Genomic DNA, 23,467 nt, shown 5'->3' with positions numbered 1-23,467 from the left:
AGTTTTATTACAGAATTATTGTGTTTTTAAGTAGACTTCTGTTAATATGTATGTTTGGTGCAGCTGTAGAGTACTTCTCCTGGTATCTAGATTTTCCCTCAAATGTGAACCGTTTATTTTAGATAAAGCTAATAATAGTCTCCAGTGATAATTTTCCACAGGACGCTGCTGCGACTGTTTCTACGATGGAAGAAGCGAGTGTGGACGGATCCATTCAGTGCGCGGGGGGGATTTGAAGCACGAGAACTTGGCAAATCCTTTTAAAATAGCTTCAAATTAACGGCTACATTTACTTTTGACACTTACTCCAATTCTTACACAATAATAATCAATGCTCACTCCTTTAGCAATAAGACGAAGTCTATTTGATCGCCCTCAAAGAGAAAAGAAACCCCTCCAGTTGCAATTTGGAAAAGTCGGATGAAAACCGAGCTCTGTGCCACATCTTCCACTAAATGATAAAGCCGCTACACCGGGAACAGGAGGTAGGACCGTCCAAATAAGAATATAGCTTAATAAACAGCAGCATTCAGCTTATTCCGATCAATCTACATCGTTTTTGTTTGCTCCGGCTCAGACGAGCATCTTAAGTAGTCTCGTTTTGGGTTTTTGCGGAGTTGTATCAGTAGGAGGAGGTGTTAGGTTTGGCTACTGTAAGTTAACGGTTAAGTTAGGCTGTGAAAGTGGGTTTAACCAAAGTGGACTTTTTAACACTCATAGACAAGTGTTACTCCTAAAATAGGTAAGTTTACATAACTTTATTTTGCAACATACTGGTTAAAAACCACTGTGATGTCCAGTCTGCTACAGTACTTAGTCTACCCTGGTCTGCTGTTGCAATTTCCCCAAGACAGAGGAGGGTGTTGTCAGGGCTACACCCAGACATGACGAGCCTACATCACACCTTCACCCCAAAAACTGCTTTTTTAAGTTATATGCAGCTAATGGCAGACTTAACAAATACATTTTACATAAACGCAGGTTTTTGACGTAGCTTGTAACACTGGAATCAAATCCTGAATGGAAGCAATGGCTATGTATATATTTCTAATAATACAAAGTGGGGCTTGGCAATATGTTTGAAATCATTATCACAATATTAACCAAAACTACTTCTTCTCAAAAACATGAAAATTAACAATTAATTAAAGAGTCTTAAAATTAACAACAAATTTTAAGACTTTTTTTGATTATTGCTAATATTAACGAGCAATTAATCAACACATTGTGATTAAAAAAAAAACACAGACTTTGCTTATACCAAACAATATTTAATATGTTTTTTTCCTCAGTCAAAGCTCACGGCAACATGTTCTCTGACAGCATAGATGTAAAGATGTAGACACATAAAACACATTCAGGAGAACTTCATCTTCATCTCTTTATCACATGACTTTAAAAAAAAAAAACACTTTAAAATTCACATTTAACGAATAGCTAAAATAAAATAGGGCATTAACCAATGTTTTTATTTCACAATCTGTTTTTTATTTGATCAATTAAATGTTATATGTTTGATCAAATCTTTAACTACCGATTGCATTGATTGTTGATTAAAAGTTATCATTCCTAGTTCAATGATCTGCGTTCCACTGTTGGAGCTCATTTGTATATGTGTAAAAAAATATTTCAATAACTCATTAGTATAATAATTATCCAAGAGGGTAGCAAGGTGTGTGCAATATGATTTTTATGTATTTTTTTTAATCAGGTATCGCTTGCAAAATAGATTTTGATTTGGTTTGATTGATTCCATTTCACTTTATTGTCAGAAAAAAAATCTGAAATTTGTCTTGCGTCCCACGACACCAACTGTTTCCAATGAATTTGCATAAATACAAAACAACATTTAGCCAACAAAACAAAACCATACAACAAACACTACAAATAAAATAAGACATTATGTAATGTGGATGCAGTGTAACATATTAATCATTGCCTGTTACATTCAGTGTTCGACCCAGACACGCTGAGGCTACTGTGAAGCCTTACTTTGAAAAAAACAAGTTCTTCAAGCTGTTCAATCTTGATCTCAGTGAGATTTTCAACCATTTGAAGATAACCTTGATGATTTTGTGGGAGTGAACTTTTGAGCAATAAATATGATGCAAAAATCATTGCGGACAGTGCTAAACAGAATAACAATATATTTTATGAGGGCTCATTACTGATGAATAAAAATGTGGGACTATCCATCTGTTAAAACTTTATGGCTTGCCAGCCCCCTAATTCCAACAAATATTTCACACTATTGTTGCAGCTTTTTTTATCTCACACTTTTTAATAACAAGACCAAAGCCAACATGTGCATAGTGTGTCCAAAATTAAAACAAGCCCACTCACCAGTCTAAAAACTAATATACTCAAAACCTTGCTGCTAAAATAAAGACAACTATAATACTTTTTCAGGAGTGAACTTTTCAGCAATAAGTAAGATGCAGAAATCACTGTGAATGATGCTCTACAGAATAAGTAAAATGCCTCATGCCTGTTTTTGAAAGCAAGAGCAAAAATGTGAAATTTGAAATGCAAATACCAAAAAAAAAAAATTCTTGTTCCTCTTAAGTCTTGAAATATCTCCTGCCCGGCGTTTGCCCCAGATTGATAGTTACACCGCCTCCCTTTCATAAGCCTAGCGCTACTATCCTGTTGCCTTGACTACTGGTGTGTCAGGGGACTTTATCCTGATCCACTGCATGATTTTCCCTGACACTAGTTCAAAGAGACTGCCACGAAGCAACGCTGAAAGCGAGAATAACTTGAGAGCTCATTTTCTCTTTTTCTTCCTCGTACACTGGACTAACTGCTCACCCACCTGATGCAGTCTTAGTTACCAGAACACAGAACGTCAGGCTGCAGGGCTGCTCTGCACATCCACTGCACAGCAGGCTCCACGCACCACTAAAATGGTAACTCTGCTTTCTTTTCGTGCAACGAGCCATATCAGTTTGTTTGATTTACATTTCATTCAAAAGAGGCACAACACAGACAGCATGAAAAATATTTTCTCTGTCGTGTTTATGCAGAGTCAAGGACGGGAAATGTTCTGTGAAATGTAGAGTCAGTCCTATTTTAGGTGGAGAGACGTTGGAAATTATCCAGCGGATTAACAAACTCTTCTTTCAAGGGTGCGCTTGTTTTCGTTATTTTATAACCTGCAGCTTTTTTTAAAAAAAAAAAATTGATTAGTTGTTCAGTCCAGGGGTCCTCAATGTTTTGTTATTGCTGCACTGGATGGAATTTTTTTTTTTTAAAAAATCTATAGGAAAAATACTTATATTTATCATAATTACATATTTTAAAATAATATAAAAATATTTTTAAAAAATACTATTTTTTCCAGGTCATTTCTTTGTCTGTCTTTTTATAAACATTATTGTTTTTACAAATTTTCAGGTAATTGTCTTGTACTTTTTGCTAATATCTTGGTAATTTTTGGGTCATTTCTTCTTTCATTGCTAATTGACTTCCCATGTGCTTAAAATAAATCAAACCAATTTGCTCAGATTTTGAAGGGTTTATTATGTGCTTTGACATAAACTTTTACTTTCTTTGCCAAACATTTTTTTTTTTTTTTGGATGTAAACATCAACACCAGGTGATTAATTTTCGTACACTCACTAACCGATGTAGTGTCAGAAGCAAACAGACTGCCGTTTGCCAGTCTAAGGCCCACTTCATTTCCTGGGTAATAGCTTGTCACGGCAAAGAAAGCCTCTGTTGTTTTTTCCCTCGCTTTATCGTCTTTGTTAATGCAAGAAGTAATCAGCATCTGGAAAAAACAACAGAGGCTTTCTTTGCCGTGACAAGCTATTACCCAGGAAATGAAGTGGGCCTTAGACTGGCAAACGGCAGTCTGGTCCGAGCTTTACAAGATCATTGCTGTAGCCTCAGGGTGGGGGATAGTTGCCGCACTGGAGCCGGTGTGAACCAGTCTCATTAGGAAGCGAACACACTGGAAAAAGTGGACCATACAGAAGAGGAATGGCTATGGGGGTTGGGGACAAGAGGAGAGAGACTGTTGCTGTGTAATCGAGGGGAATTACAAACACTGATTCTGGAATGGCAATCTGGAGGGGCTGTTGTGTATCAAACAACACTCCCAGCCAGTGTTGTGTGTTGCAAACTTGTTCTGCATCTCTTGCAGACAAGGCAGTTAGTGCGTCTTTGTAAAAGAGGTCATGTAGATGTCAGAGCAATATCTAGCAGTTATTTCTGACTACATTTCAGAACATTTTCCACCGCACCAAGTAGAAACTCTAGAAAATAACTTGCCCTGTTGCCAGCTGTGCAAACATCTAAAACATCCTGTGACTCAAATGCAAGCCTTCATCATGGCATGTCACATTTTATAAACACAAATGGAACAACATACAGCTAATTGCCTGTTGTATTTAGGCAAGCAACAGTCCGTGCAGTAGGTAGCAAAGTTGACCACAACTTATAGGAATCAGTTCAACCTGCTGAAATATTTCATATGTGGTTAAAACAACAATTGTAAGGCTACTGTTTTCCTTTGAGTATTGAAATGTGCTTGATCAGTGTTGTGACACTATCCTAGTCCCTTCTCTCTTTTTATTTTAAGAAGCAAGTTAGTAAAAGAGTGTGGAATAAGCCATAATTGCAACCCATATTTTTTTTATTTTGGATTCTAGTTTAGTTTTAGGCTGTAATGAGCATGTTTCAGAGGGCAGGAGACTCTTTAAAACTGTTTGTGTTGCAACTTTGTTTGTATTCTTTTCACTAACATCCTCTTTTCCAAAGTACACACTGTTTTGCTGTTTTCTCCCCAAATTACAACTATCTCCTCTTGGAGGCAAACTCTTAATTTAGCAGCAGAGATTCTAGAAACATCACCGCAGCACGTTTCAGGCTTCCAGCCTGGATTCTTCTGGGTTTCATGTGGTTTTGTGTGTTTGGGGGAATAAATAGCAACGCCCATACTTGTGTCTGCTCCAGCTCAGCCTGCTCACTGAGCTGTCCTGGAAAAGTCCATGTGACCCAGAGCTACGGAGGTGCTGTCGCTTCCTCATCCTGTTGTATGTTAGAGCGGAAGGACTATGCTCCGGCCTGCAGGGCAGTGTGTAATTTATACCATAGCCCTGCTTTACAGAGTCAGCAGACAATGATAATGTATTCTCAAAGTGAACATCACTTTTATTGTAGTTGGTCACTCCTGTATTGTGACATTCACAAGCTTGCTAAAAAGCTGGATAAGCAAAAACAAAATGCAGTGATATGATATTGTGTAGACCATCTTAGCCTATCATTGTTAAATGATTTAATTAATGATTGGTTAGTATTATAATGAGCTAATTTGACTAATATATTAAAAGTAGAAAAAATAAATGATAAACAAGAGCATGTGGAAAAAAATGAAAATAAATGTTGGATAAGAGCTACGAGTTTGTTCCCATTCTTGAAAATATGGCACAAGCTGCATTCCATTTATAAAAGACGTGGATTGGTTTCAGGTTTCCAATCTACACCCTGCACCCAGCAAAAATACGAGTAAATAACCACCCAACTTTCAATCCACAAGCTTTATGCATTAAATCACATAGGTCAGGATTGAGGACAGAGACAAGGACAAAGATACAGACTTAGTGCCACACTGAGTGTGTGTGTGAGTGATAGAGAGACAGAGAAAGGGGGAGAGAAGGTGGTAGGTGGACTATTCCATGCAGTTTTTTATAATCTAATAATTAATATCCCATGATATTTTCTAGTACTTTTACCCAAACCCCACTGACTGTGGGTCAACAATATGTTAACAGTAAGCTGACAGATGAATGCATAAGGTATTTAGTACCTGCACATATTAGACGTTGGTAAATGAATTATAATAAGATTAATATCCATCTGAATTGTTTTTTGAAGACTACTTCAATATAAGAAGAGCTATATATATAGTATGTAATTTTATATATAATATAGAAAGATATCATAAATACTGGAATGTGTTTTACTTAGTTGACAGTTGCTGCTGTACACTCTTAAATCTTCTAAATGCACTCCCAACAAATATTTGAAACAATATGTAATTAAATATTATAGAAATGAAATATGTAATTTTTCAAAATCTTACCCACCACACTGTTTGAAAACATGTTTGGAAACTTTTATTGTAGTGCCCTTTGCTGAATCACTGATTTTGTAATTTAATGCGCACCAATAAGAAAACTAGGGCAAGACAGAAATTGTATCAATGTGTTTGTGATTTCTTTTTCCATCCATAAGCCTGAGTGACATTGTTAAGGGTTTATGTCACAGGCTGTTCCTTAGACCTGCCTGCCTCTCATGCTACTCTGTGACTCTGATTCATAAAATTGCAGGAAATTACACCCTTGTGACAATTATGACAAAATAGGGCGCCCGCATGTAGAAAAGACCTCTTCCAAATTCACACTGCTCTCATTTGTTCTACACCAGATAAAATCATTCAAGCGCCAATAACACAGGAGCAGCAATGGGATTTCAATAATTGAAAGAGACAGCGAACATGGGGATAATACATCTCGATCCCATAAATTCATTACATGTAACACAGAGGAGTGGAGGTGTTATTCAGAAGGATTATTATGTAATTTGAACCGCTGGTATTACCTGGAAATAGTTTTTCTTTCTATGTGTCATACTTTTTCCATTCTTTCTTCCTCCCTGCCCCCGCACATCTCTTTTTCTGTCCCTCCCACACACGCTTTACCAGATTCGTGTTGTAAAAGATTTGCTTAGGTTTTGGCAAATTTTCTTCATTTGAGATCCAAATAAAGAGAAGCACTCATGTATTTTTAAATTATTTCTTACATTCTCACTATATTGAAATTTGTCTTTCATAGAGAAGCGTCTCTCAAACCGCATGAAATACAAATTTTAGATGGTTGAAAGTAAAAATGAAGATCAAAAGAAGGATTTAGAAAGACACATCTGCCCCCACCAACCTAATATTAACTTAACTAAAAATTCAGCATGCAAACTGTCAGGTGTCATAACCTCTGCGCTTACTAAAACACCCATGATTCCTCTGCTTCATCAATGGGTTGCATGCACAGTGTCCCGTCTGATATGTATCAGGCTGTTATGGTTTTATTCTGGATGTGTTGTTTTTATGCATCCTCATATCCTCAATCATGAAAACCCCTGCATACATGAATAAACAGGTTTCCCAGAATATAACCATGGAAACAATATTGAGACAAACTGCAGAAACCAGAGGTGAATAGGCACAGGTGGTCAAATGCTTCGGCCTTGCTTGTTTGCATTGTTTTTTTTAGCCATTATTAGTGTTTCTCTTTAATCAGTGTATGAGCCCCACCTGCTTAAAATCTGTTGGAATATTCATTTTCACATAAAGGTGAGGATTATTGTAAGTGAATGTCCGTCCCTCTCAGTAACAACAGCCAGTATCAGCCTGACCTTTTGGAAAGTGGGTTTATTGAGAATTACAATGCCCCGGGACACTTGTCCCTCCACCATGCAGTTAAGGATCAATAAATTATCACTGTGCCTGAGGATTAATAGTGTATCCACAGAGACACAGCCGCGCCCCCATGGCACACACACATACACAAACATAGTGAAACCTCCTCACATCTCAGTTGTTATCTCTATTTTTCTCCTGACATTGTCTCAATTTTCCAGATTTATTCCTCAGCCTGGTTGCCTGATATGCATCATCAGCACATGTTTTATGATAAACACTGACTGCAAGCTGGGAGGAATTATTGAGCCAATGAATCTTTTATGATATTCACACAAGGATATTAATGGGAGTTGTTGGTCTCCTGCAGGAGCGCAGGAAGCCAAGCAGCCAGCGACGTGTTGAGTAAAAGCACACGGCGAGTGGAGAGGCAAAAGGAGAAGGTCGAAACGCCAGCCCCAGCTATCTGCCTGCCTGAGAGAGCTGCATCATGGGGAAACAGAACAGCAAGCTGCGTCCTGAGGTCCTGAACGACCTGAGGGAGAACACAGAGTTCACCGACCACGAGCTCCAGGAGTGGTACCGCGGCTTCCTCAAGGACTGTCCCACCGGCCACCTGACTGTGGAGGAGTTCAAGAAGATCTATGCCAACTTTTTCCCCTACGGAGACGCCTCGAAGTTTGCTGAGCATGTCTTCCGCACATTTGACACCAACGGGGATGCCACCATCGACTTCAGGGAGTTCATCATTGCCCTGAGCGTGACGTCTCGCGGCGGGTTGGAGCAGAAGCTGCGCTGGGCTTTCAGCATGTACGACCTGGACGGGAATGGGTACATCAGCCGGGCAGAGATGCTGGAAATAGTTCAGGTGAGGGCCTACTGTCTGACAGAATAGACTTTCTTCATTGATCTATATTAGGGGTCAACAGATTATTGACCTGGCCGATTATTAGGACCGATATTTGGCATTTTGCTGTTTCTCTTTATCTTTTTTTTTTTTTTGATGATCGCTGATAAAATGAGTTCTTTAAAAAAGGCAAAGAAAGTGTCAGCATGGGAGGAACTTTTACTTGTAAAACCTCAGGAAGCTATTTTATTTTTTTTCCGCTTAATTTAAATTTTCACTTGACTTCATAAAAAAAAGTTGCTGGGAACTTTCTGTATTTGATGTATTTGATGTTGAAAGTTTCATTTGCTGAAGGCATTTAAACAACATTTTGTGTTAGAGTTTGTTATGTTTCAAAAATGTAAATATTGATAGAAAGGTTTTTGTTGTAAATACATATTGGCTTCAAATATTGATTATCGGTCTCATTAGTTTTTTAATGAGACTGATAATCAATATTTGATTAATTTTAATTGGTATTGGCCCCAAAAAGCCAATGTCAGTCGATGTTGTATTACCTAGTTTGGGTCAGTGTCAGTCAAACTCTGCACCACATGTGTTTTAATATTAGCTGAAATGGTTCTAGCAGTGCATCCGTCTGTAAATTTCAGCAATTATTATTTAAGCAGAAGTAAGGCTGTGTCAAATGATTTATAGTTTGAAACTTCATTTATAATGTTGACAGTCGAATTTTAAATCAACACGATGTTGTGCAGGTTTTTTTTGCATGTCTATTCATTCTCTTTAAACCTGACCCGAGGGTTTTATCTAGCCTAATCTAGATCCATAGCAAAAATAGCAAATGTCATTCATTAATTAGACTTAACTTTTTACATATTTTCAACCCAAGTAGGGCTGCAACTAGCAGTTACTTTCATTATTGATGAATCTGACATTTGACAACACTGTCTGTCACATTTGACGTCTTCAAGTGTCATGTTTTGACCGGCCAACAGTCCAAAACCTAAAGATATTCAGTTGATTTTTTGATTTGGTTGTATGCCTTTTAGCTCTCTCTGATGTTTTGGTTGTAGGCTCAGTATTCATCTTCAGGTCTCACAAGATAGTTTCTCCTGACACGTCATGGATACAGGCTGCCCTTTCTGTTTTTTTCTTATCGCTGTGGCTATATTTACTCTTCCAATATGGTGAGCTGAGCAGCCTGCAGGGCCATATCAATATTGGCTCAGTACGTTGTGTTTGTGGATACAAATGAATGTGGAAAAAAAAAACATGCAAAAGCATTGGTGCTATTTTTTATTGCTGAATGCTTTCTGTTTTTCTGCAAAAGGTCTTTCTCTCAACATGGACCTTTTCACAATCTGAAATGTGTATGTTATTAGGAGATACACTGACACATCTGACACACATTCAGAGTGGCTTACTCTGAGTGTAACAGCAGGATGAGTTGCAGTTTCCAGAGCACCATAATAACAGGTAGCAACAGAAAATAGGTCAAAGCACCCAGAAAAAGGATGTAACAAATATGTCAGGTGGCAAAAGATATTTTTCATCTCTACTTCCTAAAAGCTTCACACAGACAGGCAACAAATTGATATGCACATTACAGTAATCTTTCTCTTTTATAGGCAATTTACAAGATGGTATCATCAGTGATGAAGATGCCTGAGGATGAATCGACGCCAGAGAAAAGGACAGATAAAATCTTCAGACAGATGGACATTGACAATGATGGTAAGACTGGTGTTTAATTGTTATGTGCTTATGCTTTTGTGAGGTGAAATCATAACCACTATCAGTAGAGAAAGCAAGTAGGGGTCCTAAATTCTTCCTTCTCACAAGACATGAACAGGACATTAAGAGGTATATAGGCACTATATAAACATTTAATTATGATAAATAAGCCTATTTATGAAATGTTTGTATGTGGCTCATAAATGCTAAGAAGGGGAAATTAAAATAAATCTTTGACATTGTACACTCAACACGAAAGAAAAGTGTGGAGATGGAAAGGAAACGAGGAAGATAGATGACAGAGAGAGAAATAGGATATCATAAACACGACTCACAAAATCATTAACAGCCCATTGCATCTTAACCTGCTGAGCCACCTGGATGTCTGACATTAATGTGAAAAGGTGATGTTACACCCATGTGATGTTTTCATAAGCATTTCCCAAGTGCTACTGATCTGACTGCTTTTGACATGTCACATCTAATTAAGACATTAAGAGCAGTTCAGATGGCAGTGGGCAGCTCAGTGCAGCAGAAGGGTCAGAAAGTCAGGAGGTCAAACTGTGTGTCTCATGTTTGGGAACATCACGTGGACCAGGCCTGCACTTCACCCTGCTTTCTAATTAAATGTTTACACATGTTTACACATGCAGTGTGATAGAAAGTGTTATTGTTTTTTTACAAATTATGGTATACTGTCACATTTTATCTTTGTGTTTGACATACTACGCTATGGCATTGTATGAAAACTTAAGTGAAATATTATTCAGTGACTTTTTATAACAAACTATAGTATGACATATAACAACCTTATTAGATAATGACCTTATTTTTGACATGCTACACTATCACGTGTCTCTAGAAGTTATAATATGTCATTTTCAGCCATTTTTTAAACATGCTATTTTATGATACTTTTGGCCTTTTCCCAATATTGTACTATGATGTGTCACTACAAGCTCTAATATGTCATTTTCAGCCGTTTTTTTGGGAGATGTCAAAATTAGAATTTTTTGCCATACTAAAGTATGTGGTTTCAGGCATTTTTTTGACATGCTAAATAATGACAATTTCAGCCATTTTTTCGACTTTATATGCTATTATGCCACTCCACTCTACTCTAGGTATAATATGTCATTTTCAGCCATTTCTGGGGCATGTCAAAATTTGACATTTTTTGCCATACTATTGTTTGCAGTTTTTGGACATTTTTTTTTGACATGCTAAATTATGATGATTTGGGCTTTTTTTCACATTTGTATGCTTTGACGTGACTCTACAAGCATTAATATGTCATTTTCAGCCATTTTTGGGATATGTCAAAATTTTACTTCTTTTGCCATGCTATAGCCTTGCTTTTTGGATATTTTATCAACATATCATGGTGTTTTGGCCATTTTTGCAACATTCTATGCCATGGCGTATCTTTGCACGCTATTTTATGTGTTTTTCAGCTATTTTCAGTTGTTTCTGGGACATGTCATTTTTTGACTTTTTCGCCATACTATAGCCTTGTTTTTTGGGTAACTTTTTCGACATGTTATATTACTGTGTTTTGGCCACTTTTGTAACATTCTATGCTACGGCGTGTCTCAGCACGCTATTTTATGTGTTTTTCAGCTGTTTTTGGGACATTTCATTTTTTGACTCTTTCGCCATAATATAGCCTTGCTTTTTGGGTCATTTTTTTGACATGCCATATTATGGTTTTCATAACCTGGCTCTTTGGCCATGACAAAGTGGAGAGATGCAACAAAACAACTTGATAGTCAAAGCAATTTATTTCACAAATTAAGTTGAAATATAACATAATCAAAAACAAATTGAATGGGACGTGATTATTGGTTGATCAGGAATGTAAGATTTGTGGTGTGAGTGGTTATGTGATGTGTAGGATGTTGAATGGTGCTCAAATTATATGACCAAAACCAAAAAGCAACAGAAGAGCCGCGTCACCAGAGAGGGATGCCTGCTGGAGAAAACAAGAGAGACAATCGTTAACTCATCTTATGAACTGAAGTACTGGGAACAGGTGCTCCCAGAAAGCAGTAATTAAATATCTGGAAGAGCAGTTATTAGCAGACCCTACAGGCAGGTCTGAGAAATCGCAGTGGACATCACATGCTGTTTTTGGCCATTGTTGCAACATTCTATGCTATGGCGTATATTGCACGCTATGTATTGTGTTTTTCAGCTGCTGTTGGTACATGTCATTTTTTGACTTTTTTGCCATACTATAGCCTTGCTTTTTGGATCATTATTTCAACATGCTCTATTATGCTGTTTTTGGACATGTCATTTTTTGACTTTTTCGCCATACTATAGCCTTGCTTTTTCGGTCATTTTTTCGACTTGCAATATTATGGTGTTTTTTGCCATTTTTGCAAGTTTTTATTGCAATGGCGTTTCTTTGCACGCTATTTTATGCTGTTTTGAGGTGTTTTTTTAGGTGTTTTTGGGAGACGTCATTTTTTCACTTTTTTGCCATACTATAGCCTTGCTTTTTTGGTCATTTTTTTCGACATGCTATATTATGGTGTTTTTGGCCATTTTTGCAAGTTTTATTGCTATGGTGTTTTTCAACACACTATTTAATGCTGTTTTGAGGTGTTTTCTGCTGTTTTTGGGACATGTCATTTTTTGACATTTTTTGCCATACTATAGCCTTGCTTTTTTGGTCATTTTTTTCAACATGCCATATTATGGTGTTTTTGGCCATTTTTGCAACATTCTATGCCATGGCGTGTCTTTGCACGCTATTTAATGTGTTTTTCAGCTGTTGTCAGCTCTTTTTGGAACATATCATTTTTTGACTTTTTTCGCCTTACTATAGCCTTGCTTTTTCGGTCATTTTTTCGACATTCTGTATTATTGTGTTTTTGGCTGTTCTTGCAATATTTTATGCTATGGCGTGTCTTTGCACGCTATTTAATGTATTTTTCATGTGTTTTCAGTTGTTTTTGGAACATGTCATTTTTTCACTTTTTTCACCTTACTATAGCCTTGCTTTTTTGGTCATTTTTTTCAACATGCAATATTATGGTGTTTTTTGCCATTTTTGCAAGTTTTATATGCTATGGCGTTTCTCTCTGCACGCTATTTCACACTGTTTTGAGGTGTTTTTAGCTGTTTTTGGACATGTCATTTTTTAACGTTTTTGCCATACTATAGCCTTGCTTTTTTGGTCATTTTTTTTTTCGACATGCAATATTATGGTGTTTTTTGCCATTTTTGCAAGTTTTATTGCAATGGAGTTTCTCTACACGCTATTTTATGCTGTTTTGAGGTGTTTTTAGCTGTTTTTTTGGACACGTCATTTTTTGACATTTTTGCCATACTATAGCCTTGCTTTTTTGGTCATTTTTTTCAACATGCAATATTATGGTGTTTTTTTGCCATTTTTGCAAGTTTTATTGCTATGGCGTTTTTCTGCACGCTATTCCATGCTGTTTTGAGGTGTTTTTAGCTGTTTTTGGGACATGTCATTTTTTAACGTTTTTGCCATACTATAGCCTTGCTTTTTTGTTAATTTTTTTAACATGCCATATTATGATGTTTTTGGCCATTTTTGCAACATTCTATGCCATGGCGTGTCTTTGCACGCTATTTAATGTGTTTTTCAGCTGTTGTCAGCTCTTTTTGGAACATATCATTTTTTGACTTTTTCGCCTTACTATAGCCTTGCTTTTTCGGTCATTTTTTCAACATACCATATTATTGTGTTTTTGGCCGTTCTTGCAATATTTTATGCTATGGCGTGTCTTTGCACGCTATTTAATGTGTTTTTCAGCTGTTTTTTCAGTTGTTTTTTTTTGGACATGTCATTTTTTTGACTTTTTCGCCATACTATAGCCTTGCTTTTTCGGTCTTTTTCGGTCATTTTCGACTTGCAATATTATGGTGTTTTTTGCCATTTTTGCAAGTTTTATTGCAATGGCGTTTCTTTGCACGCTATTTTATGCTGTTTTGAGGTGTTTTTAGGTGTTTTTGGGAGACGTCATTTTTTCACTTTTTTGCCATACTATAGCCTTGCTTTTTTGGTCATTTTTTTCGACATGCTATATTATGGTGTTTTTGGCCATTTTTGCAAGTTTTATTGCTATGGTGTTTTTCAACACACTATTTACTGCTGTTTTGAGGTGTTTTCTGCTGTTTTTTTGGGACATGTCATTTTTTGACATTTTTGCCATACTATAGCCTTGCTTTTTTGGTCATTTTTTTCAACATGCAATATTATGGTGTTTTTTTGCCATTTTTGCAAGTTTTATTGCTATGTCGTTTCTCTGCACGCTATTTCACTGTTTTGATGTATTTTCTGCTGTTTGAGGTGTTTTTTTTTAGCTGTTTTTGGGACATGTCATTTTTTGACATTTTTGCCATACTATAGCCTTGCTTTTTTGGTCATTTTTTTTCAACATGCAATATTATGGTGTTTTTTTTGCCATTTTTGCAAGTTTTATTGCTATGGCATTTCTCTGCACGCTATTTCATACTGTTTTTTGAGGTGTGTTTTTTAGCTGTTTTTGGGACATGTCATTTTTTAACTTTTTCACCTTACTATAGCCTTGCTTTTTTGGTCATTTTTTTCAACATGCAATATTATGGTGTTTTTTTTGCCATTTTTGCAAGTTTTATTGCTATATGGCGTTTCTCTGCACGCTATTTCACACTGTTTTGAGGTGTTTTTAGCTGTTTTTGGGACATGTCATTTTTTAACGTTTTTGCCATACTATAGCCTTGCTTTTTTGTTCAGTTTTTTCAACATGCAATATTATGGTGTTTTTTTGCCATTTTTGCAAGTTTTATTGCAATGGAGTTTCTCTACACGCTATTTTATGCTGTTTTGAGGTGTTTTTAGCTGTTTTTTGGACACGTCATTTTTTGACATTTTTGCCATACTATAGCCTTGCTTTTTTGGTCATTTTTTTCAACATGCAAGATTTATGGTGTTTTTTTGCCATTTTTGCAAGTTTTATTGCTATGGCGTTTCTCTGCACGCTATTTTTCATACTGTTTTGAGGTGTTTTTAGCTGTTTTTGGGGACATGTCATTTTTTAACGTTTTTGCCATACTATAGCCTTGCTTTTTTGGTCATTTTTTTTCGACATGCAATATTATGGTGTTTTTTTGCCATTTTTGCAAGTTTTATTGCAATGGCGTTTCTTGCACGCTATTTTATGCTGTTTTGAGGTGTTTTTTAGCTGTTTTTGGGAGACATGTCATTTTTTGACATTTTTTGCCATACTATAGCCTTGCTTTTTTGGTCATTTTTTCGACATGCTATATTATGGTGTTTTTGGCCATTTTTGCAAGTTTTATTGCTATGGCGTGTTTTTCAACACACTATTTAATGCTGTTTTGAGGTGTTTTTTAGCTGCTGTTTTTGGGACATGTCATTTTTTGACATTTTTTTGCCATACTATAGCCTTGCTTTTTCGGTCATTTTTTCAACATGCCATATTATGGTGTTTTTTGGCCATTTTTGCAACATTTTTATGCCATGGCGTGTCTTTGCACGCTATTTAATGTGTTTTTCCAGCTGATTTCAACTCTTTTTGGAACATGTCATTTTTTGACTTTTTCGCCTTACTATAGCCTTGCTTTTTCGGTCATTTTTTCGACATGCTGTATTATGGTGTGTTTTTTGGCCGTTTTTGCAATATTTTATGCTATGGCGTGTCTTTGCACGCTATTTAATGTATGTTTTGATGTGTTTTTAGTTGTTTTTGGGAACATGTCATTTTTTCACTTTTTCACCTTACTATAGCCTTGCTTTTTTTGGTCATTTTTTTTCAACATGCAATATTATGGTGTTTTTTTTGCCATTTTTGCAAGTTTTTATTGCTATGGCGTTTCTCTGCACGCTATTTCACACTGTTTTGAGGTGTTTTTAGCTGTTTTTGGGACATGTCATTTTTTTTACTTTTTCACCTACTATAGCCTTGCTTTTTCTGGTCATTTTTTCAATGTGCCATTTTATTGTGTTTTTTTGCCGTTCTTGCAAATATTCCATACTAGGGCTTGTGTTGGCACGCACTATTAAATGTACTTTTCAGCTGTTGTCAGCTCTTTTTGAGACATGTCATTTTTTGACTTTTTCGCCTTACTATAGCCTTGCTTTTTCGGTCATTTTTTCAACATACCATATTATGTGTTTTTGGCCATATTTGCAACATTTATATGCCATGGCTTGTGTTGCACGCTATTGAATGTGTTTTTTCAATTGTTTTCAGCTGTTTTTGGGACCTGTCATTTTTTTCACTTTTTTGCCTTACTATAGCCTTGCTTTTTCAGTCATTTTTTCAGCATGCCATATTATAGTTTTTGTCATAACCTGGCTCTTGGGCCATGACAAAGCGGAGAGATGCAACAAAACAACTTAAATATCAAAACAATTTATTTAACAAATTAACTTCAAATATAACATAATCAAAAACAAATTGAATGGGACGTGATTATCAGTAGATGTGTTTGGTGAGAGGTTATGTGATGTGTAAAATGTTGAATGGTGCACAAATTATATGAACAAAACAAATAAGCAACAGAAGAGCCGCGTCACCAGAGAGGGATGCCTGCTGGAGAAAATGGCAAGAGAGACAATCGTTAAGCTCATTTATGAACTGAAGTACTGGGAACAGCCTTGCTCCCAGTCAAAGCATAATTAAATATCCATAAGAGCAGTTATTTGCAGACCCTACAGGCAGGGTCAATTTTTCAACATACCATGGCGTGTCTTTGGCCTTTTTTGCAATATTTGATGCTATGGTGCGTTTTTTGCACGCTATTTTTGGGTGTGTTTTTTATGTCATTTTTTGACTTTTTTGCCATACTATAGCCTTGCTTTTTGGGTCATTTTTTTCAACATGCAATATTATGGTGTTTTTTTGCCATTTTTGCAAGTTTTATTGCTATGGCGTTTCTCTGCACGCTATTTCATACTGTTTTGAGGTGTTTTTAGCTGTTTTTGGGACATGTCATTTTTTAACGTTTTTGCCATACTATAGCCTTGCTTTTTTGTTCATTTTTTTCAACATGCCATATTATGGTGTTTTTGGCGATTTTTTTTTGCAACATTCTATGCCATGGCGTGTCTTTGCACGCTATTTATGTGTTTTTTTTCAGCTGTTTTTCAGTTGTTTTTTGGGACATATCATTTTTTGACTTTTTTGCCATACTATAGCCTTGCTTTTTTTTCGGTCATTTTTTTCGACATGCAATATTATGGTGTTTTTTGCCATTTTTGCAAGTTTTATTGCTATGGCGTTTTCTCTTCACGCTATTTTATGCTGTTTTGAGGTGTTTTTAGGTGTTTTTGGGAGACGTCAATTTTTTCACTTTTTTGCCATACTATAGCCTTGCTTTTTTGGTCATTTTTTTCGACATGCTATATTATGGTGTTTTTGGCCATTTTTTGCAAGTTTTATTGCTATGGTGTTTTTCAACACGCTATTTATGCTGTTTTGAGGTGTTTTTTAGCTCTTTTTGGGACATGTCATTTTTTGACATTTTTGCCATACTATAGCCTTGCTTTTTGGTTCATTTTTTCAACATACTATATTATGGTGTTTTTTTGGCCATTTTGCAATTTTTTATGCTATGGCGTGTCTTTGCACGCTATTTTAGTGTTTTTTTCAGGCTGTTTTCAGTTGTTTTTGGGACATGTCATTTTTTGACTTTTTTGCCATACTATAGCCTTGCTTTTTTGGTCATTTTTTTTTTCAACATGCCATATTATTGTGTTTTTTTTTTTGCCATTTTTGCAAGTTTTATTGCTATGGCGTTTCTCAACACGCTATTTCATGCTGTTTTGAGGTGTTTTTAGCTGTTTTTGGGACATGTCATTTTTTTTGAACATTTTTGCCATACTATAGCCTTGCTTTTTTGTTCATTTTTTTCAACATGCAATATTATAGTGTTTTTTTGGCCATTTTTGCAACATTTTTTGCTATGGTGTATCTTTGCACGCTATTTAATGTGTTTTTTCAGGTGTTTCAGTTTTTTTGGGACATGTCATTTTTTGACTTTTTTGCCATACTATAGCCTTGCTTTTTCGGTCATTTTTTCGACATTCTGTATTATTGTGTTTTTGGCCGTTCTTGCAATATTTTATGCTATGGCGTGTCTTTGCACGCTATTTAATGTATTTTTCATGTGTTTTTCAGTTGTTTTTGGAACATGTCATTTTTTCACTTTTTCACCTTACTATAGCCTTGCTTTTTCGGTCATTTTTTCAATGTGCCATTTTATTGTGTTTTTTAGCCGTTCTTGCAATATTCCATACTAGGGCTTGTGTTGGCCCACTATTAAATGTACTTTTCAGCTGTTTTCAGCTCTTTTTTGAGACATGTCATTTTTGACTTTTTCGCCTTACTATAGCCTTGCTTTTTCGGTCATTTTTTCAACATACCATATTAATGTGTTTTTGGCCATATTTGCAACATTCTATGCCATGGCTTGTGTTGGCACGCTATTGAAATGTACTTTTCAATTGTTTTCAGCTGTTTTTTGGACCTGTCATTTTTTCACTTTTTCGCCTTACTATAGCCTTGCTTTTTCAGTCATTTTTTCAGCATGCCATATTATAGTTGTCATTTGGCTCTTGGGCCATGACAAAGCGGAGAGATGCAACAAAACAACTTAAATATCAAAACAATTTATTTAACAAATTAACTTCAAATATAACATAATCAAAAACAAATTGAATGGGACGTGATTATCAGTAGATGTGTTGTGTGTGAGGGTTATGTTGTGTAAAATGTTGAATGGTGCACAAATTATATGAACAAAACAAATAAGCAACAGAAGAGCCGCGTCACCAGAGGGGATGCCTGCTGGAGAAGACAAGAGAGACAATCGTTAACTCATTTTATGAACTGAAGTACTGGGACAGGTGCTCCCAGAAAGCAGTAATTTAAATTTCCGTAAGAGCAGTTACTTAGCAGACCCTGCAGGCAGGTCAATTTTTCAACATACCATATTATTGTGTCTTTTTTTTTGCAATATTTCATGCTATGGCGTGTCTTTGCACGCTATTTAATGTGTTTTTTTTTTAGCTTTTTTCATTCATTTTTTGACTTTTTTGCCATACTATAGCCTTGCTTTTTCGGTCATTTTTTTCAATATGCAATATTATGGTGAATTTTGCCATTTTTTGCAAGTTTTATTGCTATGGCGTTTCTCTGCATGCTATTTCATGCTGTTTTGAGGCGTTTTTAGGTGTTTTTGGGACACGTCATTTTTTTGACATTTTTTGCCATACTATAGCCTTGCTTTTTCAGTCATTTTTTTCAACATGCAATATTATGGTGTTTTTTGCCATTTTTGCAAGTTTTATGCTATGGCGTGTCTCTTGCATGCTATTTAATGTGTTTTTCAGCTGTTTTCAGTTGTTTTTGGGACATGTCATTTTTTGACTTTTTCGCCATACTATAGCCTTGCTTTTTTGGTCATTTTTTCGACATTCAATATACTATGGTGTTTTTTGCCATTTTTGCAAGTTTTATTGCTATGGCGTTTCTTTTGCATGCTATTTCATGCTGTTTTGAGGTGTTTTTAGCTGTTTTTGTGACACGTCATTTTTGACTTTTTCGCCTTACTATAGCCTTGCTTTTTTGGTCATTTTTTCGACATTCTATTATGGTGTTTTTTGCCATTTTTGCAACATTCTATGCTGGGCGTCTTTGCATGCTATTTAATGTGTTTTTCAGCTGTTTTCAGTTGTTTTTGGGACATGTCATTTTTTGACTTTTTCGCCATACTATAGCCTTGCTTTTTCGGTCATTTTTTCGACATGCTATATTATGGTGTTTTTTTGGCCATTTTTGCAAGTTTTATTGCTATGGCGTTTCTTTGCATGCTATTTCATGCTGTTTTGAGGTGTTTTTAGCTGTTTTTGTGACACATCATTTTTGACTTTTTTGCCATACTATAGCCTTGCTTTTTCGGTCATTTTTTTCAATATGCAATATTATGGTGAATGTTGCCATTTTTGCAAGTTTTATTGCTATGGCGTTTCTCTTCACGCTATTTTATGCTGTTTTGAGGTGTTTTTAGGTGTTTTTGGGAGACGTAATTTTTTCACTTTTTTGCCATACTATAGCCTTGCTTTTTTGGTCATTTTTTCGACATGCTATATTATGGTGTTTTTTGCCATTTTTGCAAGTTTTATTGCTATGGTGTTTTTCAACACGCTATTTTAATGCTGTTTTGAGGTGTTTTTGCTGTTTTTGGGACATGTCATTTTTTGACATTTTTGCCATACTATAGCCTTGCTTTTTTGTACATTTTTTCACATGCTATATTATGGTGTTTTTGGCCGTTATTGCAAGTTTTATTGCTATGGTGTTTTTCAGCACGCTATTTAATGCTGTTTTGAGGTGTTTTTCTGCTGTTTTTGGGACACATCATTTTTTGACATTTTTGCCTTACTATAGCCTTGCTTTTTGGGTCATTTTTTCAACATACTATATTATGGTGTTTTTGGCCATTTTTGCAACATTCTATGCTATGGCGTGTCTTTGCATGCTATTTAATGTGTTTTTCAGCTGTTTTCAGTTGTTTTTGGGACATGTCATTTTTTGACTTTTTCGCCATACTATAGCCTTGCTTTTTCAGTCATTTTTTTCAATATGCAATATTATGGTGAATTTTGCCATTTTTGCAAGTTTTTTTGCTATGGCGTTTCTCTGCATGCTATTTCATGCTGTTTTGAGGCGTTTTTAGGTGTTTTTGGGAGACGTCATTTTTTGACATTTTTGCCATACTATAGCCTTGCTTTTTTGGTCATTTTTTCAACATGCTATTATTATGGTGTTTTTGGCCATTTTTGCAAGTTTTATTGCTATGGCGTTTCTCCAGCACGCTATTTAATGCTGTTTTGAGGTGTTTTCTGCTGTTTTTGGGACATGTCATTTTTTTGACATTTTTGCCATACTATAGCCTTGCTTTTTCAGTCATTTTTTCAGCATGCCATATTATGTTGTCATTTGGCTCTTTTGCAAAGTTTTAGAGCTATGGCAACAAAACAACTTAAATATCAAAACAATTTTTTAACTATAGCCTTGTTCAAATATAACATTTTTTTCAAATTGACATTGAATTGCGTGATTATCATAGCTTGTTTTTGTCATTTATGTTTTTTCAGGTGTTTTGATGGTGTTTTTGCACAAATTTTGAACAAAACAATAAGCAACAGAAGAGCCGTGTCACCAGAGAGGTGTTGCCTTTTTTGTTTTTCAATTTAACTCATCTTATGAATGAAGTACTGTTGCAGGTGCTCCCAGAAAGCAGTAATTTTGACTTTTTGCATTACTATAGCCTTGCTTTTTTGGTCAATTTTTCAACATACCATATTATTGTGTGTTTTTGGCCATTTTTTGCAATATTTTATGCTATGGCGTGTCTTTGCACGCTATTTAATGTGTTTTTTTTTTAGCTGTTTTTGGGACATGTCATTTTTGACATTTTTGCCATACTATAGCCTTGCTTTTTCAGTCATTTTTTCAATATGCAATATTATGGTGAATGTTGCCATTTTTGCAAGTTTTATTGCTATGGCGTTTCTCTGCACGCTATTTCATGCTGTTTTGAGGTGTTTTCTAGCTGTTTTTGGGACATCATTTTTTGACATTTTTGCCATACTATAGCCTTGCTTTTTTGGGTCATTTTTTCAACATGCTATATTATGGTGTTTTTGGCCATTTTTGCAAGTTTTATATGCTATGGCGTTCTTTGCACGCTATTTAATGTGTTTTTCAGCTTTTTTCAGCTGTTTTTTGGACATGTCATTTTTTGACTTTTTCGCCATACTATAGCCTTGCTTTTTCAGTCATTTTTTCAACATGCAATATTATGGTGAATGTTGCCATTTTTGCAAGTTTTATTGCTATGGCGTTTCTCTGCATGCTATTTCATGCTGTTTTGAGGCGTTTTTAGGTGTGTTTTTTGGGAGACGTCATTTTTTCACATTTTTGCCATACTATAGCCTTGCTTTTTTGTCATTTTTTCAACATGCTATATTATGGTGTTTTTGGCCATTTTTTGCAAGTTTTATTGCTATGGTGTTTTCAGCACGCTATTTAATGCTGTTTTGAGGTGTTTTCTGCTGTTTTTGGGACACATCATTTTTTGACATTTTTTGCCATACTATAGCCTTGCTTTTTGGGTCATTTTTTCAACATACTATATTATGGTGTTTTTGGCCTTGTTTGCAACATTCTATGCTATGGCGTTTCTCTGCATGCTATTTAATGTGTTTTTCAGCTTTTTTCAGTTGTTTTTTGGGACATGTCATTTTTTGACTTTTTCGCCATACTATAGCCTTGCATTTTCAGTCATTTTTTTCAACATGCAATATTATGGTGTGTTTTGTTGCCATTTTTGCAAGTTTTATTGCTATGGCGTTTCTCTGCATGCTATTTCATGCTGTTTTGAGGCGTTTTTAGGTGTTTTTGGGAGACGTCATTTTTTCACATTTTTTGCCATACTATAGCCTTGCTTTTTTGGTCATTTTTTCGACATGCTATATTATGGTGTTTTTGGCCATTATTGCAAGTTTTATTGCTATGGTGTTTTCCAGCACGCTATTTAATGCTGTTTTGAGGTGTTTTCTGCTGTTTTTGGGGACATGTCATTTTTTTGACATTTTTGCCATACTATAGCCTTGCTTTTTTGGTTCATTTTTTTCAATATGCAATATTATGGTGAATTTTGCCATTTTTGCAAGTTTTTATTGCTATGGCGTTTCTCTGCATGCTATTTCATGCTGTTTTGAGGCGTTTTTAGGTGTTTTTGGGACACGTCATTTTTTCACATTTTTGCCATACTATAGCCTTGCTTTTTCAGTCATTTTTTTTTCAATATGCAATATTATGGTGAATGTTGCCATTTTTGCAAGTTTTATTGCTATGGCGTTTCTCTGCACGCTATTTAATGCTGTTTTGAGGTGTTTTCTGCTGTTTTGGGACACATCATTTTTTTTTTACATTTTTGCCATACTATAGCCTTGCTTTTTGGGTCATTTTTTCAACATACTATATTATGGTGTTTTTGGCCTTGTTTGCAAGTTTCTATTGCTATGGCGTTTCTCTGCATGCTATTTAATGTGTTTTTCAGGTTTTTTCAGTTGTTTTTGGGACATGTCATTTTTTTGACTTTTTCGCCATACTATAGCCTTGCTTTTTTTTCAGTCATTTTTTTCAACATGCAATATTATGGTGAATGTTGCCATTTTTGCAAGTTTTATTGCTATGGCGTTTCTCTGCATGCTATTTCATGCTGTTTTGAGGCGTTTTTAGGTGTTTTTGGGAGACGTCATTTTTTCACATTTTTGCCATACTATAGCCTTGCTTTTTTGGTCATTTTTTCGACATGCTATATTATGGTGTTTTTGGCCATTATTGCAAGTTTTATTGCTATGGTGTTTTCCAGCACGCTATTTAATGCTGTTTTGAGGTTTTTTTTCTGCT

At 35.6% G+C, this 23,467-nt stretch overlaps 1 protein-coding gene across 1 annotated transcript in view; it reads left to right on the top strand.

Annotated features, from left to right (window-relative positions):
- Window positions 1-478: 478 nt before the first annotated feature.
- hpcal1 (hippocalcin-like 1) overlaps window positions 479-23,467 on the top strand; it is a 29,276-nt gene continuing 6,287 nt past the window's right edge. Inside the window, exons 1-3 of the mRNA XM_042503000.1 lie at window positions 479-742; window positions 7,791-8,288; window positions 9,896-10,001. Of these exons, the coding sequence (XP_042358934.1) occupies window positions 7,911-8,288; window positions 9,896-10,001 (484 nt within the window). The 5' untranslated portion in view covers window positions 479-742; window positions 7,791-7,910. The remainder of the gene's footprint in view (window positions 743-7,790; window positions 8,289-9,895; window positions 10,002-23,467) is intronic.

This window comes from Plectropomus leopardus, chromosome 16 (genome assembly GCF_008729295.1).
Source record: "Plectropomus leopardus isolate mb chromosome 16, YSFRI_Pleo_2.0, whole genome shotgun sequence".
Taxonomy (NCBI): Eukaryota; Metazoa; Chordata; class Actinopteri; order Perciformes; family Serranidae; genus Plectropomus; species Plectropomus leopardus.
Note: the sequence above shows the minus strand (reverse complement) of the source record. Positions and strands in the feature narration are given on the sequence as shown.